Here is a 16,021-nt window from a genome sequence, read left to right as displayed (position 1 = left end):
TCACTTGGCTTGTTCAGCTTGAAGAAGAGAAGGCTGAGGGGTGACCTCGTTGCAGTCTACAACTTCCTCAAGGGGTGCAGCGGAGGGGGAGGTGCTGATCTCCTCTCTCTGGTGGCCAGCAACAGGACACGAAGAAAACGAATGAATCTGCATCAAGGGAAGTTCAGATGGGACATTAGGAAAAGGTTCTTCACTGAGGGTGGTTGGTCACTGGAACAGGCTCCCCAGGGAAGTGGTCACGGCAGCAAGCCAGTCAGAGTTCGAGGAGCGTCTCGTCAACGCTCTTAGTCATATGGTTTAGTTTTAGGTAGTCCTGCGAGGACCAGGGAGTGGACTCGATGATCCCTATGGGTCCCTTTCAGCTTGAGATATTCTATGATTGTAAGAAATTATTTGTTTGGAAATGAGTTGTTTTTTCTTAAAAATACACTTTTGTTCAAACATAACTATATTTTTTTAAGGTGAATTGGTGGGTGAAGATCTGGGTGTTCTGGAGTTTAGACTATAGCATGATTATGTGGTTCTTACAAACCTGTTCCTCTATTAGACGGTGTCTTCTTTACAAATCAACATCTGATTTTACACATTTTTCTTGAGATTAATGTCAAACCTATACTTAAGTGCTTAAAAAATTGGAAAGACAAATAATAGCTTTTACATCTCCGCCTTAACAAATTTGATAGCTGGAGCAATAGAGGACTTAATCCTAGACAAATTATTTGCAGTAAAGTGACCTTTTAAAACAAAACCGTATCACCACAGGTGTAAAACAGGTTCAGAGGGATCTGAGTTTGGTGTTTGTGAAATACAATTGTGAAGATCTGCATTCTCAACATCTGGAAACTGGAAGGGCTTGAAAAATAGCTAACACTTTTGTAAAATCCAAACCGGATGGACAATGAATTGAGGCATTACTTGCTATATCCAAACAGATAAATAAAAAGGGACCAGGGTCTAGTATCCTGTGCCAGCTCCAGCTGACAGTGACCGTGGTTTGGGTTCAGCTTCTGTTTTGGGAATTGGTGTGCAGAACATTGTTATAATGATATAGTTTTCACAGGTTCGCTGTTTTCTTTAGATCAAATTACAGCCAGCTTGTTTCCTCTACGCTTTCAGTTTTGTTCAGTGCGTGTCTTGGGTGTCAAATACACAATGCTGTAGAGCAGACAGGAGAACTGTTCATGTGTTTAAAATCAATGTGTAATTAAGTGCTTCCCTGGAGTGAAACTAGGCTTGCAAAATTGAACATGAATTGCTGAAGCAGAAAGTATTGAAACTGTAGGTGCTGAAGTGGCCCATAAGCCCACTCTCGTTTCACTTTATAGCTTGTACAAAGTATGAGTTCACATAAGACAACCAACAGAAATAAGTCTTCCAGCATTCATTGAGCATGAATGAAATATGCATTAGGCAGTAGAATAGAGTTCCACAAAAGTGGTGGTTTTCTCCCCAAATCATAAACAATAATTTCTGTTATGGATTAGTACTAAAACTATGTGTTTTGCACTAAATGTGCATTTCTAGATATTGATCATTTACATTTGTAAATGATCTGTCTTTTCTCTTTTAGATAAAAGAATTGTCCACAAGATCAGTTGCAAACATTAAACCGTATGATGGTAAGTACAAACTGTAAGAAAAAGCAGACTTTGTTTCTGATTTCAGCAGCTTGGCTGAAACAAACGTTACAATTCATTGAAAAATACAGACATCAACTTTACTAACTAAATACTGAAATCAAATCAGTACTGGCAATTTATTTGTGTTTCACAGGGTGCCTACCTGTCTCCATGCCATGATTTTCAAAGTTCATGTTTTGCAGCTGTAAGGACTTCTAATGTACAAAGTTGATTGCCTGAGTAGTGAAGAAATGTGAAATATAGCAACTCTATTTTGTGTTATGTAAACAACTTTTGGTTTTACTTTATGAAGTGTAATTTTAATTGTTTTTTCATGCTTGACTGTCCTTAGGCTGCACAGCTCACCAAAGGGAAAATACTATGAGAGTAAACAAAATTGATTAATTCATGAGTTAAGATACAGATGTTCAAAGAATTTTAAGAACTCTGATATTTTTGTCTGTGCAGTGCTTCAACATCTGAAGACCATTACAAATAGCTAAACCTGACAATATTGTTTTGGAATGCAGTCCTGCACCACAAACACCCATATAGTTGATGCTGCAGTTGCAGTGACTTGAAATGAGTTTATTGTAATAGATGATGACAGCTGGATTAATTCTAATCCCAGTGTGGAAATCATCTTGCTTAATAGCAGGACGTTGCCTTGAACTGAATCTAGCAGCAGAGAATAGGTTAATTTGCGGAGACCACAGCAGTAGTATGGCTGTATGGCTTCTCAGCTGGAGCTGATCACGTTCAGCCACACTGAAGCAGAGGCCATGGCACACAAGTGAATTTTCTTCTGGCCCCAAGCTGATCTGAGGAATTGAAGTGGTAATTCACTCCAAGGCTACACTCTATACATGTTACATATAGGGTTTGCACTAATTGATATGAAGTGTGGATGCAGCAGATCCTCTTCGCGGAATACAAGTGTCGATCAGGCTAGACTTGACCAAGTAGCTTTGGGCCAGGGCTTCTTCCCTGGGACACAAAGACAACATACAGACATGAATGACCAAAGAGATGATCTGACTAGTGGAGGTCCACATTCCAGTTCAGCGACAATTTAATTGTTAGTTTCTTTTCCTGGTTCTAGAAGTATTAAAATGCTAAGCATATCTGGAGATATACTTTTATGTTGTGAAGGGCCAATTTTTACTTTGTAAACTGTTTGTTTACAGTAATATGCCAAAAATTGTGTAATTTATAAATATGATTAAATATTGCAACATTTATGAATCAGTACATGCATGTTATTGTTTACTATAATACATTTACTTTTTTTTTTACTTCTGTGCTATTTTAGTGAACACTACTATAGACCACCTTGAAGAATCTAAACCAAGTCTACCAGTGATGCATGGTAAGTTTTTTTGATAGGTCTAGATCCAGTACTTTCAAACCTAATGTCTTCTCATATGTGTTGCTTGTCAAATCATAGCTGTAAGAGTAGTTATACTGAAAGAGCATAATTTGAATTGCTTTGCTGTATGTCAGCATTGAGAATTCCCATGAAGTAACTGTAAAGATGCACTATTGAAAAGAATAAATGAAAACCAAAATGAAATTATTTGAGAATATTTCCTAGCACTTGTGTAGTATTGGAGCACTTTAAGGTAAATGAAACTAATTGAGGAAATAAAATTATGTTTTCTTCTAGAAAATATGCTTAGTTTCTGGTATATGCATATACTGGATAGAATCATAGAATTGTTTTGATTGGAAGAGACCTTTAAGATCATCAAGTCCAACCGTTAGCCTGGCACTGCCGAGTTACCACTAAACCACGTCCCTCATAGTTATATGCATATAATGGAATTTGTATAGACAAAAATGTGGAGATGGTTTTTTATAAGTCTTGAAATTGTAATTTCCATGTGACTTCGAACGTCAAGGAGGAAAAATAAAGAAGACATAACCAAAATAGATGGTCATACCGTCTAGATAGTTCTTCCAGAGTATAACTGTAGTTAACAGATAGATCATTAATTAGTTATTTTTACTTCTGGCATTGTGATATAGTTCAGTAGAGGGAAGCAATGAACCTTCATTTATATTGTTTGGTGCTTTGTGAAAATAGTTTTCACTTTTTCCTCAGTATGCAAAGTAATGGAGAGTATTGTTACCATGCCAATATTCTGTGATCAAATAATTCTTGACTTTCATTTCAAATAGGATAGTAATAGGAAAAATTAACTCGGAACAAGTAAAATGTTTAAATGTTAAAACCATTTTATAAATTATTTGTGTTATTGAACTATAATTAAATAATGATTTTTTATCATTGTTTCTCTTAGTTTTAAAACCTGTCAAGGGGAGAGGAAATTTATCTAAGAAAAATGTACATAATTTTTCTTTTTCGACAAATTCAAATAGTTCTCAAACGGCGTGTGGGAAGAAGGAGCAGTATGCAACAGAAACTTTAGATAACTTGATGAGGAATGAAAAGCTGATAAATATGAAGTGTTGATTTCAAAATATTTGTTGTGTCAGGAATTATTAAACTAAGGAAAAGAGATTTTTATTACCGTTATTATATGGTAAAATTCTTTTAATAATACAGAGATTTCTTACTATCCTATTCAAGGTAGCTGTTCATTGCTAGAAGCTTTTTAAGTGAAACTATATAGATGAAATGTTGTTATGTGGAGACAAGTAATAATATATTAAATATAGATTATTAATAATAGTATTGAAAATAATCCAATTATTTGTCATTCAGACCAACTTCATTGCACCAACACAGTAGTGCTGGTTCTAGCTACGAGATCTCACGGCAACTAGTTTAGCTATTGCCCTGAATTTATGAAATGATTTTTGTGAAGAATATTGCTGCTAAGGGCTTACACACCGAGCTTGTCCAGCATTGCTTTCTTAGTGCATTTACTTTCATTTGGACTGAGGAGGAGAACAGTTCTGTGAACATTAGTATTTTCTGACAATCACAGTAAACTCTGACAGTTTATATCAGCTCATTCAGATCTTTCCTCATTTCTTGCTGCTCCAAATATGAAGTCTGTGACACATTATGAAACTTTTTGAGATAGAAAAGGCTGTTCCTGCCATTGATATACAAAAGATTCATTATCAGTTTATTATGAAACCTCAAAGAAGGTGTTTCCTTCAGATTCCTTTGCTGATGATTATTTTATTTATCTCTGCAGGTCTCTCTGTCTGTCCCCTTTCTTCCCTTCTGGATTTTTTTTAAATTTACCCCACCTAATTTCTGGATACAAAGGTTAGCAGAAATTACAGTGTCTTCCCCAAAATTTTCACAGCTCCTCAGGGGATTGACTTACATACTGAATTAAGACATCATGGCTGCATCTGTAGCCATCATGAAAATGGAAGTGCTTACTGGTAACTTCTGTAGACAAATCTATTTAGCACAGAGCATCTCTGAAATCACAAGAGCTCTAGTTTTCCTACCAGCCTATTGCCTGCATATGGAATATCTTCCTTTTCTTTTTTTTTTCTGTTTGAAAGAAAATTAATTCTGGAAACGGTTCTCTTACGTGAACTTAATTACACTTTTCAAAGCTGCCTGGAAGCTTTTGCATCCTAAGATTAGTTCTGCACATCTTAAATCTGCGCAATGAAAAGACACCCAAGTTACAAATGAGGTATCTTAGGTGTAAAGTAGTGGAACAACTGTGTTAGCCTGGTGCTTTTGTATTCTTGTTCCTGATTTCTTGGGAGAGCTTATAGTCTACCTTGAATGCCATCCTGGCTGACCATTCTTCTCTCGGTTTCTGAGCTAGCTGCAGGGTTCTGCGCAGATATAACTGTCTCATCTTCAAAGATTACTTAATTCTCACAAAAAGGCAGTGGATTAGTTATGATTTTTTTTAAATTATATTTTAAAATCAGACTTTGGCTCCTATGTTACTCTTGAAATACTCTTGCTCAATATTTAATCTTTGTTAGGTCAAGAATATTAGGTGGAATTGAAGACAGTAGTTAAAAAGCAAAGATATTAATTAGATTGTCCATTAAAACCTATGACTTAGTCTTCAAACATGGTATGGACTAAGGCCCAGCTATCATTAAGGACATAACTGAAGCATCTGAGGAAAATTTAGTCCAAGTAGTCTTCCTAGCTACTTAACAGAGAAAAGGGGCACCTTCAGAGTTTGGTTCAGCCGAACTAAGATCTGAATTGCTCTTTGAAGTTGCCTGTGTCTCTTTGTTGAATGTAGGAGGAGTCTGAGATGACTAGGCTCCTAACTTAGAGGCCTCAGGTAAGTGTCAAAAATTCATCATATTTAAGAATATTGGTTTAAAAGTAATATTTATATTGCTTGTGTGCAGGCTTCCCATTGATTAGTTAGGAGAAAAATATATGAAGTGCATTGATTGAAAGATGACGGTCAAAATTAGAGGTGCCACAGATTAAGCGTGGCAGATCTTTGGATGTGAAATTTGAGCGTAAATTAAAGGATCAGATAATGACTATAGCCATGGCTTACGTTCCTTATGTCTTGAAGAAGTGCAGCAATTTACAGCAAACAAGTTTTAAATTTCATCCTTGATTTTCACAGTGCAAGTGCAAAGTCCTTACTGTAGGTGATACTCCACTATAGGTAATTGTAACAGTTCTGTTCAGGATAAAAGTACTTTAGGATTTCATATTTCAGTGTAAATAGACAAGATTTCTCCTTTAAATATTGTCCAGAAGACTGCTTTTCCAATACTGCTGTCAGAATATTGTGGGTTTTTTAAACTAGTAGATAAGAACGGACAAATAATATATGATATGCTTGAAATAAACACAGCCTGAATTCTTCATTATTGTTAGACATATTTTCCTATTCCACCTGCATAGAAATTGCCTTCAAAGATTATTTAAAACTGATGCTTCATGATTTGTCAAAGTATGCACGCACATAATTTTTCAGTAGTGTAATTATCCACTGAAGAAATTAAGGCAACCGGTACTTTTGATACATCTCATCTATCTCTCCACACATAGTACCTGGCAAAAAAGATGTTCTGGAAGATGTAGGATGACAGACACATCATTGTGGAGGTCATCTTAAGGTTGCTGGCCATAATGATGGCTAGTATTAATACGGCTGGATTCAGGCCAGGTGAGATATGAATATGACCAGCCTGCATTAAGGCTGGTGTTGGAAGCTACCGTTTAGCTAGGTTCAAGCCTGAGGCTGACAGGAACCATTCTTCTGAGGATAAAAGTAGAGATAGATTTGGAACTGAGGCCAGCTGGTGACATACAGTGAGGATGTGTCCAGAATTTGCCCTGGACTAGGTGTAGGATTTAGCAATGGTGCTGTTTGGTTAGGGTCGGGTGTGGGACTGTTGGGGAGGACCAAATTAATTAGGTTTGGAGTTAAGGTGGCTCATGCCAGCAGCAGAAGTTGATTTATGGCAGAGTCCACAAAGGGTCGGTATCACCCAGAGACAAGGTTTTACAGGGATCACTGAGCTTGGGTTAGGGTTAGGATTAGGCTTAGGCAGACATGATTGGCAAACGAGAGTTATGTTTGAGTTAAGAAGGATCAGTTAAGCAAGGTAGCAGCAACAGAGCCTGTCTGAATACGTTTAAGTATGAAGTTGAAATTTATTTCATAGCCAAGAAAGGGGTGGAGATGAGAGCTAGGGTTCAAGTTGTGTCAATGAACAAAGTATAATTGAGGTTGCACCTCAGCTGTAAGACTGATGTAATCACCAGTTCTACCAGTACTCTGGTATCCAAAGTCATGTGATCTGCTGGAGCCCAAGATGCCTCCTGCCTTCCTTCAGCCTCCTGGGATACACTTCCAATAAGGCAAGGACACGGTTTGGATATTCATCTGGAATGGGGAAAAGAGAAGTGACTAGGAGCAAGTAATTTATATCTAGGTGTGAGTCCAAAAGGGAAGACGGCAGTCTGTCTGGGTTCAACACTTAGGCTACGATGAAAGCTAGGAGTAAGATCCTGGGCAGCAAGGTCTGTTGATGTCGAGCAGCGTCTGCTCGGGGTCAGCTGAACTAGATTTAGGGCTGATAATTGGGAGGAAGATAACTGACTTAAGATACTTAAGTCAGATGTTGTAGTGATGACTTGTTTAAGGCTAATATTGGATTGCAGCTTGGTGAGATTTTCGGGCAAAAGCTAGAACTAGAGAAGGTTACAATAATTCAGAGTATTTGGGATTTCAATCTGCATCAGCAGCATTGTTTTAGATTTGAAGTTAGCAAAGACTGCTTTGTACAGATTCGAGGTCTAGTTGGGTAGTCAGATTTAAACGATTCCTAAAAATAAGCTTGGTAATATTTAGATGCTGCTGATTTCAAGGATGTGCACAAAGGTAAGAGCTGAGAGGTCTGATCATGTGGCTAGAAGAACATCTCTGGTAAACATAAGGAAAGGTCTCCTTAAGGGGAGAGATCTCCACATCTGTCCATAAAGCAGAGGAGTGGTGAACCAAGCCACTTTTTCTTACATTTGATTCCAACGTGATGTTTAATAAATTTCTCTTAGAGTATGTATAAGGTAAAGAGAAAGAAAAGGCCCACTTACGCTGGAGAAGTTGGTCTTCCCATATGTTGCACTCCCCCATGTCTTAGCGTGCAATTTCCTCTGTCATCATGCAGTGAACAACAATATTACACATAATAGTAATACATTTTCGTTTTGTTCTTGCAATTATTCTTTTGCTGATTTTAACTTCCTCTGTTTCTAGTGTACTGAGGAAAAGAAGCATGTACCTTTATGCCAGATCAGCAGACTGTTTTCAGGTCTGAGTTCTGGGGACTCGGCTTTTCCTGTTAAACTAAGTCACTTGACAAGCGCTTGTGCAGAGATGAGTCAGCTCCTTTAAGCAGATTGCATTTGAGTAAAGTACAGGTAAAACAAGTATAGATTAAATCCAATTACACAGCAACTGGCTTACTGTCCAGTAGGTCCAGCCAAGAAACTCAGAGGCCTCAATGGCCGTGCAGCTAAATTAAATCCCCCCCCCCCCTCCCGAACATCACATCTGTGCTTCAGCCTCTGTCCTCCAAAACAGGCTTACTGCAGGCTGTTGGGAATGATCCCAAACTGTGCCTGAACATTGTTTTGGAGAATGTTAGGTGGTGCAGGGCAATAGCCTGAGGATCATGTTCCAATGCTCAGGAATGCTCTGGCCACTGTTAAATTTTACAGCCTTAGAGACTGAAAGACCAGAAGCCTATTTGTCAGTTGGTCTCTGAGTTTTGCCTTTGGGTGTTTCCATAAAATATATTGACATTTGCATCTTGTTAACATCTTGTGATGGTGTAAGCAGCATTTTTTTAGAACTTCTTATTTAGTGTGAATTATATGAGAGCAAATTTTAAGTCTTGGAACCTGCTTGGAGGAGCAGGTGAGTTGCTCAATAGAACCACAAGTATGGAAAGCATGGAGAAGGCTGCGGCAGCCATACCCAAGTATTTCCAGCACGTTTTAGTCCTCTTCACATGGGGAATATTGGAGATGTGACAGTAAGTGTCACTTAGCTCCCAGTGCTCATTTAATTGTGATTACCCATCACCATGCATCCATGTTTGTACCTAATTGTACAAGAAGTGCTGAAGAGCAGGCATCTTTCCTGCAGCGTCACTTCTTCCCCTTCTGTCCATACAGCATAACAAGATTTATAGTGCCAGAGGTTTCTTGTGAATGCCGGGGCAAATGTATGTTGGCCCAAAATATTGGGCAATAAATTGTTTTCTCTTACACTGCCAGTAGTTGAATGCTGAAAATATAGTTTGCATGTGTCCCTGTTTCTATCATAAACCCTAGAACAAACTAAAATTCTAGTTTTCATTGAAATAAATTTGTTTCTGGAAATTGAATATTAACATTTTAAAAACCTGAATTTTTATTAGTCTACATATAAGCATTTTCATGCATCTTTTATATCCGAAGTCTATAAAGTTGTAAATAAACTGTACTTTGGCTTCAGTTATATAAAGCAAATTGTACCTGACAACCTACAAAATGATAATTTCAATATGCTTAGGAAGCTGTTTTCAGCAGGGGTTATTTCAAGATTTCTTTAAAGCACATGATAATACTGAATCTCTCTATACTGGAGTGGTTGAAGATTTTTAAAATTGGTTTTATTGCAAATTATCATATATATATATATATATAAAATTTCACTGTTTTGCATGTGTGGACTCAATAATTCTCGGGAATAATGAGTTAAGATACTTTTTCCATATATTTATGAAGATTTCTAGTTCTGTCCATTTTACTTGCCTTTAGTAACTTTTAGTATCAAATTGCACATAAACAATATTTTTCAGTAAATTTAAAAATTAAAATGCTTCTTATGAGAAATGAAAGACAGTATTCATTTACTTAATCCTAGGTGGCCTTGTCATTGTAGATGCTTAAAAACATCACACTTGGCCTCTGGGTGCCATTCCAGAAGGGCACGGGTTTTTCTATAGCTGTGTGACGTATCAGGCAGCCCTGATGGCTTAAAACTCTGATGTATCTGAGATGACACCCATGTACAGGCAACTGAATCGCTCCTGAAGTGACTGTTGTATTAGGGTCTCCTCTACAAAAATGTTACCAGCAAGGCAGTGAAGAGTCACGTTGCATTGGGTTTGTGATTGTTAAGCAGGTTGTCAGCAATCAGGAAAACTGACGTAAGTGTAGTTTTTTGCCTAACTTTCCCGCTCTGGACCTTGACCTTCTTCTGTCCTGTTTGTCTGGTGTTCCTGTTCTTCCTTGTTATTAGAGCAGGCACCCTTGGTGCATATGCTGGAGCCCATAGAGGAGCTTTCAGAAGAGGAAAAAGGTAATGGCTGATTCAGCTCAAAATGTAGTGGCATGCGTTTTTTGAAAATAAAAATGTAAATCTTATTTCATACCTACAGTATTTTTTCATCGTATTTGAGTATGCTTACGTGATTTGGGTGCGAATGTTCCTTGTTTGTGTGAGTCTTCTGTTTGCTCTTGGTGTTGTGAATATTATGATTTCCTTATCCAAGTTCAATGTTTTTATGGAAAGCTGCTTAACTCTTAAAAGCAGGCGTATTCCATATGTCTAAAGGCACTTGAGCTAAGTTTCATGGGGAACATCCCCTTACAAGGAAATTTTTGGTGCTGACGCTATTGCAATGTGTGCTCACTTATTCGAACTGTCTAAGAGGATAAAGAGTTCAGATAGGAGAAGGAAGTTGGTGGTGGAGGTTGAAGCTGCCTACTTTCGTAGGTGCACCAAAGATACTTTTGCAAGTAATCGAAGTTACGCCTACTTCTAAGCAGCCACAGCTCCAGCCAGGGTTGTGCAATTCTGAATGAAATTACATAGCCCAGTGTTGGCAGCTGCTGTTCTGCTTCCTCTGAGGAGAACTTGGAGGAGGCCACATTTACAGTGATAGAAGAGAATGCACTGGTTCATCCTGCATGACACTCTTCTCCTGAAGAACACTTACAGTCCTTTAGATGAAACACCAAATAGGTGAATAGCATAATAATCTGTACTGTGTACAAAAATCAAAATCACTCTTGAACCTTATAGCCAACGAGTTTAAATTTTGAAGGAATGATGCTGTTTTGAGAACACAATTATTGTCTGAATACATGTGTGCTTAAGTGAGAGGTTTCCCCAGGGAAAACCCGGTGACTCTGATCGATCTGAAATAAAGACTGTTCGCATTTTTGCCGTTCTTTCTGCTATTTCTCTTGCTTGCCACTTTCTTTCTTGATGGATTGTCTTTGATTCTTCTGCCGTGCCTAAAGGCATGGCCTGCAGTAGGAGAGAGAACGAAAGAATGCAGTCTGAAAAGACAGACCAAGATTTTTTTGTTTTCGGTGACAGCCACTTGTAAGGGAGAGTGTGAAAATTCTTGACTTGACGGATTATTTGATAGGATTATGTGGGAGCTGCAACAGTGGACCAGACTTCAGGTCCCTTGTCTCCAAAGTTGTCAAATCAACTGTTTAGGGTTGGGTTTTTTTAAAAAACAGAAATGAGTAAGAGTACAGTTCCTTAAATAGTTGGCTCTAGCAAAGAGGATTTGGCTTGAGTTAATTAGGAAGAATTAATATTGTCATTAATTAGGATAATGCTGGATAGTCTTGTTACCCATATTAGCATGTGGTAATTATGAATTTAAAAATTATTTTAGATGGATCTGTTTTATTGTAAGGATTAACATCTGAAAGGGACAGGATTTTCAGAAGCCTCCCTGGAGCCTTCCGCTTTAATATGTCTTATATGTGGATTTCTGGGAGCATTCCATACTGGATAACGCACCTTTTCCTGACAGAGGATAGTCTGATAACCCTATGTTTCCACACCAACCAATAGTTTTCCTCTTCTAGGACTCAGCTCTCCAGCCAAATGGCTTTTAATTCCACCTCTGTCAGGGACTGAGTTCTCCACATAGTTCTGAAAGCCAGTTAAGATTTCAGCCAGATTCTGTCCTCTTCAGCACAGATCTCTTAGTGCGGTAGCTGGACTCTTTTTCCGTTTTCATTACCTGTAGTTCTTTCCAGGATACATCAGAAGCCACTTCCTCAAAACAACCTAAATAAAATCTGTGTATCTTGAGGTTTTTTTGGGTCCTCTTCAGGATGCTTATCTTTCCCTTAAAGAAAAATGAAAACGAAATGGAACTGCTTTTTAAGCAATCATTGTTTAAAAATAAGAAAAGTGGTACTTTCTTTTTTTGAAAGAAAACATTTGAAAGTCACAATTTGGAATTATTCCTTCGTTTATACCCTTGTCCATGGACTGGCAAATGACTCTGCTGCCCTGTAAGTCATACTGGAAAGAGACAAACACCTACTGAAGATTTACCCTTTATTTCAGGGGGCGAAGCTGGGAGTGTGGTTTACAACCTGCTTTCCTGGGATGTTGTATATCCCTGTGTATGCTTTGCCAGCTTTGCTGACCACCGCCAGACAGAAGGAGTTACCATGGTCCCACAAATTATTGGTTCACTTGGTCTAAGTGGCATTGGGTAAAACTTTGTCTTGCCAGAGACACTTCATAGGCAGGTTCCAAATGGGTTTGCTTCTTTACTCCCTTGTATAACCCTATAATACTTGGGCCTAACTCAAATGTCAGTCTTTAATTTAGATGGAAGAATCTGTCTAGATGAGTCTTTATTTCTTGCATAAGAGTTCATGTCATTACGGACACTTAAAATAAGGGAAAGGGATGGAAACTTCTTTGTCTGCTTTTAAGTATGTATGATGTCATAGACCTGCATAGAAGAAAACACGACGCTGAACTTTGTCCTCGAAAGAGTTTTGAAGTTAAGTATTATCCATCATGTATATTCTGGGAAACAGTCTGACTCAGACTAAGGTTTTATCTTTACCAAGGCTTTTGAAGGTGTTCCAACTTTCCAAATATTTGATTTCAGTGGGGTTTTTTTTATCAGAGAACATTACATTGTTTGAAGCTTTTCTTGAGAAAAATTTTGTCATATTCCTGTTTTAATTCCTGCTAGAGTTTGGCTTTGATTTGAAATACCACTTTTAGAGAACTTAAGTATCAGAAGATAGTCTTTCTTTACTAGAATTTTCCAAGTACAGTTCTAGAAGTAAAGGTCTTTGATGCTAAATATTCAGGACTATATCTTTATAGTGATTCTGTAAGAAGAAAAATAAAAGATACTTATGATGGTGGGTACAAGGTGCTGAATTGTAGATTCCAAGCGAGTTGACTTCAGTAAGCTAGCCCAAGATTTTCAAAAGAGTACAACTCCATGTGGACAAGAAGTGCGTATGTATGTCTGCGGTGTTTCTGAAAAATGCATGCATCGGTGCAGTTTTTAATTGTCTCGTACTGTGGATTTTTCAAATGCCTCTTAAATGCATTTTTGCATTTTTATTTCAGAAATTGAGAAAGGTGACCATAAAACAAGTAGAAGTAACCACTATTTAATAAATGCTTTGAAGACTGATCCTTCTTTAACTAAAGAATTACGAGTTGTTTTGGAGCAAGCCCTGGAGGAGAAGCTGGAATCCTTGGGAATTAAAGCAGTAAGATTATTTTGAATTATTTAAAAGAGGGGTAATCTTTGTCCCACTTTTTTGCTTTTCTTTTTCACTCTTGTACCTCAACCCTCAGCCTATAAAATCCAAAGCTAAATTTCCACCTGTAGTGTAATTCATTAACCTGAGGGGATGTCCATCAAATTCGAGCTGTGGAGGATATGGCTACACCTGTGAGCAGTGTTACCAACTTTTGTGATTTTTCTACGAGTTTTGTGATATTTGAAGTTTAGAAGAGCATGTATGATAGTAGAATATAAATCCCCGAAATAATAGCCCCTGTATTTACAATACAATTTGTTTCCTTAGGGTGTTCGCGGTATCCCAAATGATCGATTAAATAAAATTTTGCGTGCTATTGAATCTGCTAGAGACTGCAAACAGAAGCAAGAGCCTGACATTCAGAGAATTCGAGAGCATCTTGAACGCCAAGTTAGCTTTAGGGTTGAAGAGAAATCATCGTCTTGTAATAGAACTGTTTCCTGTCCTCAGCTTCCTTCAGAAGGTTAAAAACCCCTTTTTTCTTACATTTTATAACTGGTACCTAAGGTTTCATTTAGAAACATTTCTATGTAGCTGCTTTCATAATTTTTCACATAAATATTCTATGTCGTTATGGCCAACTTAACAGTTTCCTTTAAAGGGTTCTTGATACTGTGCTTAACTGCAGAAATCCTAGCTCCTATATTGGCAATATACATGGTAACTCTGAACGGCTTTGAAGAAAACAATTATTTTTTCTTCTTTTTTGTAAAACTATAATCTGCAGCAGAGACATCTTTAATTTTATGAATGAAATATGAAAGATACCAAACATTGTTTCTAATAATGAGATTGATAACTTCTCTTGTAGATAAACAGAAATTCAACCAATTGGGAATTTCCTCATTTGCCACACCACGAAAACGAGTAAAACGGTCTTCAACAGCTGTCCGCCCAGCTGAACAAAGATCAGCCGTTGCTGAGAATACCTCTACGCCAAAGTAAGATGCTATTCTCATAGTACTCATACCTCAGGTAACAATCATATGGGTTTGGTTTTTTTATGACCGATATGAACATTTCCTCCTAATGTTGTAAGAATTGAGCAAAGAATTCACATTACTTCTATATAAACTTTATGCATACTTAGTTGACTGTCAGTCTTGAAATAACTTATCTTGTTATTTTTAGATCCATGAAGATTTTTGGAAATGGAGTTGCCAGAAAGTCATCTAGTATCACGTATGTTTTATTCCTTTGTATTTTTGAAGAAAACGTATTTGGTGACTGAATATTCACATGCTTGCTGCGCAAAGGCTATTATTAAGCTGAAACTATAACGCTTTCTGGACTCCACATTTAATATTTTTTTAAAGTATTATGCCATTCGAGTCTGCTATCATAATCCCTGAAAAATAGTGTGTTCTCCTTTCAGTAGATATATTCTTTCTTGTGAACCAGAGATGGACATTCAGTAAAATCAAGTAGTATCACTTCCTTTAGTTTAGTTCTCACATGCTTTTTCTGAGCCAGTTAAAAGCATTTATAGACTTTTTTCAGTTTATTGATATTTTCTTACTGTGACCAAAATTAAACACAATATTCCAGATTCTACTCACATCAGGCACATTACTTTGTAATTTCCTGCACTGAAAAATTCCCAAGTTATTTTCATCTAACAGAATATCAGAACAGACTTTCTGTGCTGCAGATTCCTTGACTCTGAATTTTTCTCTGCCTGCTGATCCATGAAAGACCTATCTTTGTTTGCCTTGTTATGTATTGATCTGTTGTAAAGGTAGTTGCATAGATGGAAATAATCATATCTATGTAAGAGATAACTTTCTGAGTTTACTTAGTAGCATGATTTCATTTAAATAGTTTTATGGATACTTAGAATTTATGGGAGCTCCTGGTTTTTTTTCACATAAGAAAAATGCATATGTTACTGGAATGGAAAATACAAGGAAGCTTAAGTATGTCCATATCAATGCAGTCAGTGAAACCCAGTAAGTCCCCGGGTTGTATGTGTTTTTGCTTAGAACTCCACCATTCAGTTCAGAGGAAGAAGGAGATGAAGACGATATTAAGCAGTATTACATATCATCGGAATTACTGCAAAAGCAGTCAAAAACATTAAGCAGCAAAGTCAGTGCTTTTCAGAAGGCTTCTGGCAAAAGCGATGTGGATGGGATGGAGAAAAGTGAAACTGAAGAAACTGGAACACCTGCCAAAACTCCAAAAGGTTTTATCATTACTTTTGTTTATGCATGTTGTAACAGCTGTACGTGATTTTGCATTTCCTGATAATATTTCTGTGTTAGAAAACATAATGAAGGCAGGCGGTCTAGTCTGGAGTATATGTATATTTGCGTGCACTTTATGTTTTTGCTAATGTGTTTATGTTAATATAGTACTT

General features: G+C 37.3%; 1 protein-coding gene across 3 annotated transcripts in view; it reads left to right on the top strand.

Annotated features, from left to right (window-relative positions):
* Window positions 1–16,021, top strand: part of DZIP1 (DAZ interacting zinc finger protein 1) — a 43,702-nt gene that overhangs the window by 20,584 nt on the left and 7,097 nt on the right. For 2 of the 3 annotated variants that reach the window (XM_063336442.1, XM_063336432.1), the window contains 8 exons: window positions 1,571–1,619; window positions 2,932–2,988; window positions 10,346–10,405; window positions 13,463–13,608; window positions 13,930–14,125; window positions 14,474–14,603; window positions 14,794–14,844; window positions 15,645–15,847. In XM_063336442.1, the coding sequence (XP_063192512.1) occupies window positions 1,571–1,619; window positions 2,932–2,988; window positions 10,346–10,405; window positions 13,463–13,608; window positions 13,930–14,125; window positions 14,474–14,603; window positions 14,794–14,844; window positions 15,645–15,847 (892 nt within the window). The remainder of the gene's footprint in view (window positions 1–1,570; window positions 1,620–2,931; window positions 2,989–10,345; window positions 10,406–13,462; window positions 13,609–13,929; window positions 14,126–14,473; window positions 14,604–14,793; window positions 14,845–15,644; window positions 15,848–16,021) is intronic. The other variant, XM_063336446.1, reaches the window with a different exon arrangement.

The sequence above is a fragment of the Chroicocephalus ridibundus genome, chromosome 1 (assembly GCF_963924245.1).
Source record: "Chroicocephalus ridibundus chromosome 1, bChrRid1.1, whole genome shotgun sequence".
Classification (NCBI taxonomy): domain Eukaryota; kingdom Metazoa; phylum Chordata; class Aves; order Charadriiformes; family Laridae; genus Chroicocephalus; species Chroicocephalus ridibundus.
Note: the sequence above shows the minus strand (reverse complement) of the source record. Positions and strands in the feature narration are given on the sequence as shown.